Source organism: Mus musculus, assembly GCF_000001635.26.
Source record: "Mus musculus strain C57BL/6J chromosome 4 unlocalized genomic contig, GRCm38.p6 C57BL/6J MMCHR4UN_CTG3".
Taxonomy (NCBI): Eukaryota; Metazoa; Chordata; class Mammalia; order Rodentia; family Muridae; genus Mus; species Mus musculus.
Genome location: NT_166434.1, coordinates 172,215 through 175,331, shown reverse-complemented (window position 1 = coordinate 175,331; position 3,117 = coordinate 172,215). Strand labels below are relative to the sequence as shown.

At 52.7% G+C, this 3,117-nt stretch overlaps 1 protein-coding gene across 3 annotated transcripts; it reads left to right on the top strand.

The window, feature by feature from the left end:
* Positions 1-997: 997 nt before the first annotated feature.
* On the top strand, positions 998-2,045 carry LOC100862220 (uncharacterized). 3 transcript variants are annotated; one of them, XM_030251647.1, is made up of 4 exons: positions 998-1,034; positions 1,429-1,495; positions 1,707-1,766; positions 1,881-2,043. In XM_030251647.1, exons 1-4 carry the CDS (start codon positions 1,007-1,009, stop codon positions 2,035-2,037), a joined length of 312 nt encoding a protein of 103 aa, XP_030107507.1. In that variant the 5' UTR covers positions 998-1,006; the 3' UTR covers positions 2,038-2,043. The 3 variants fall into 3 exon arrangements, with proteins under 3 accessions (XP_030107507.1, XP_030107508.1, NP_001365670.1); XM_030251648.1 differs by having other exon boundaries at positions 1,027-1,060; NM_001378741.1 differs by lacking the exon at positions 998-1,034 and adding an exon at positions 1,038-1,130 and having other exon boundaries at positions 1,881-2,045.
* The last annotated feature ends 1,072 nt before the right edge of the window (positions 2,046-3,117 follow it).

Sequence of the window (3,117 nt, the reverse complement as noted above, 5' to 3'; positions counted from 1 at the left end):
CATGAGGGCTAGTGCCCTTGGCAGCCAGAGGTGGGTGTCAGCTCCTCTTGGAGCTAGAGTTACAGGTGGTTGTGAGCAACCAATGTGGGTGCTGGGAACCAAATTCTGGCCCTCTACAAGAAGCTAAGCCATCTTTCCCACCATACCTCTTACTCAAACTCCTGACTGCTGTGGTTGTCAGAACTGAAACCAAGCAAGAATTAATGCTGCTACTAAGAAGTTTAAAAGGGAGCTGGAGAGATGGCTCAGCGGTTAAGAGCATTGACTGCTCTTCCAGAGGTCCTGAGTTCAATTCCCAGCAACCACATGGTGGTTCACAACCATTTGTAATGGGATCTGATGCCCTCTTCTGGTGTGTCAGCTACAATGTACTCATATACAAAAAAAAAAAAAAAAAAAAAGTTTGAAAGGGACCCTCCCCCTCAAACCAGGAAGGCAATGGGGAATCCACCCGATGAAAAATCTTGCTAACCAGCTTACTGCATTCATTTCCGACAGCTCCACCCCAAAGTTAGCCTCAGGCTTCATAGGTTTAAGAGGTGTCTTCACAATTGTTCCACTCTAGGTGTCTGTACATGAAAAAAAAATTAGGCCACTGAGCTAAGACATTTCCATACCTTAGCCTGCTCTAGGCTGTGTTCTCGCTGCTGGCCTATTCCTTCTGGTCTGAGGTCATTCAATCTGGTCTGAGGTCATTCAAGAACTGGACAAGGAAGAAAAACAATTGGCAAGGTAAAAGTCAGGCAAGTGGGGGCACTGGGTAGAGGCACAGTGAAGATGATTCCCAAAGCACTTTTACTGCTGTCTCCAGTCAAGGTCACAGTCTACCAACCTGCCTAACTCTAAAATCTGGCTCCATCCCAGAAAAGAGGGTCCTGCGTGTCTGGCATCTTAATAAACACAGACTATGCCCCTTAAGCAACAAAAAATACAGTGCCACTTTTTAACGTTACATTTTGATCCCACCTCCTCTGACGAAAACCTGGTTCCTCCCCTTCCGGGTGATATGCAAGCCCCACACATAGAATGCGAAGGTATCCCTGTGATGTAATTGTTAACGGTCCGTTTCCCGGGCTGAGCCAGGGAGGGCGGGGAGTTTAGGCTGTGCCGACCCCTGAGCCCCCCTTCAGGTGACTCCAGCCCCTCAAAATCTCCATCCAGGGCCTAAATGTCCCAGCTCCCCTGCCGCTAGACCTCCCTCTTTGGTGACTCCAAGTTCGGGTCCCTAGATAACCCTCCTCCTAACGCTTTAACTTCTAGTGATTTCCATAGCATCCATCCCATCCTGTCCCGATGTGACAATTGGCTTCCGGGGGTGGGGGCCACCTGCCTCAGTGTACCTGAGGACTATTCAGACTCGTCCTGGAAATGATGGCGAAGGGGACTTGCGACTTCGGGAATAAGTGTTCCTATCATGCTGTTCCACAGGAACCGTTCAGAGCCTGGACATGTCGCGATTGAGGAGATACGAGGTGGCGCTGGAAGCGGAGGAGGAGTGAGTTGAGGCGGGAGATGCGGAGGAGGGATGTGAGGCCGGGGGTGGGGGGAAGGTGAACGTCCCGGGGCGGGCGGAGCGGGCCCTCGAGGGGCGTGGGCTGCTGCTGTCCAGCCCTTGGGGGCGGGGCTTTCTGGAGGGCTCGGTTCCAGAGGTGGGGTCTGTGGGTCAGCCCCGCCCCTCCCGGTCCGGCTCTGCCTTGTCTTTGCAGGATCTACTGGGGCTGCTTCTACTTTTTTCCTCGGTTGCGAATGTGGCGCAGGGAGCGGAGGTGAGGGGGCTGCGATCTCGTGGGGGCATGAACGAGGTTCAGTGTCGGTGGACGGATGTGGGGGAGTCCAGGCGCCCCTGCCCCGCCTCATGTCATTGTCGGGTCGCCCTACAGCTCGGCGCACCCCCGGGAGCAGAAGCTGGAGCCTCTGCGGGGCCTAATGAGCTGTTTGTCGAGCGGCCTGAGGCCTGCTCCCCAGCGCTCGGGTCGTGGTCTCCTCTGTCGCACCCCCACCGCTGCTGCACAGACAGCCGGTGCATTAAAGATTTAAAGTCACGCCCACTGCCTCCCTGACTTTACCACCGCAGACGCCATTGGTGCTGGGAATCCCACTCCACACCTGCTGTTTCTTAACCCACAGGGCATCCCTCCCTGGTAGGAAGCCTTTGCATGTGTAGGACTCCATTGCTCCTAAGGGTCAGGCTTGTAATTACTATCAGTGACTGGCTCTCTGCCACGCCCTCCCCAAAAGCACCCACACTGAGAGTAGGCCACATCTTTCCCCCACCTATCAGTGTTCCCACAACTTCAGCTGTTACCACCTAACTCTAGCCATAACTTTGCCAGATGTCTGGAGAATCCTCTTTTCCTGGGAGTGGATATAAAACATTTTAGCCAAAGTTGAGGAGTCTGCTGTCAGTGAGAGGAAGGACCAGTTTCTAGAAGCTGTCTCCAGCAGTGTACCCCAGGAGAGTGACAAGGGTCGAGGGTCCAAGGTCCTTCCTATAGTTAAAACCCCAAACTGGCTCCCCCAGTCTGATCCCAATTTTTTGTTTGTTTTTGTATTTAATTTTTTAAGTGTGTGTGTGTGTGTGTATGTGTGTTTGTAATGTGTGTGTGCCCACCACAATGCATGTGCATGCAGAGATCAGAGGGTATGACCCTTTGTGAGGGTTTTTCATCCATATGGCTTCCCGGGATGGAATTCAGGGTTTCAGGCTTGGCACCATGGCCATCCTGACAGCCCCATCACCGTTTTAAAAGTCCTTGGTATCAGCAAGAACTAGCAGTTTGGAGAGAAATTTGTGCAGGCAACTTGATGCAGGTGGGGAGGGTCTCGGTTGCTAGCATGTTGCTAGGTGCTCAGATGTGTGCATGATACATGCAGGTGTGAGTCCTAGGCTGCTGTGATGGTTTGTATATGCTTGGCCCAGGGAGTGGCACTATTAGAAGGTGTGGTCCTGTTGGAGTAGGTGTGTCACTGTGGGTGTGGGCTATAAGACCCTCATCCTAGCTGCCTGGAAGTCAGTATTCTGCTAGCAGCCTTCAAATGAAGATGTAGAACCCTCAGAGCTCCTTCTGAACCATGCCTGTCTGGATGCTGCCATGTTCTTGCCTTGGTGATAATGGA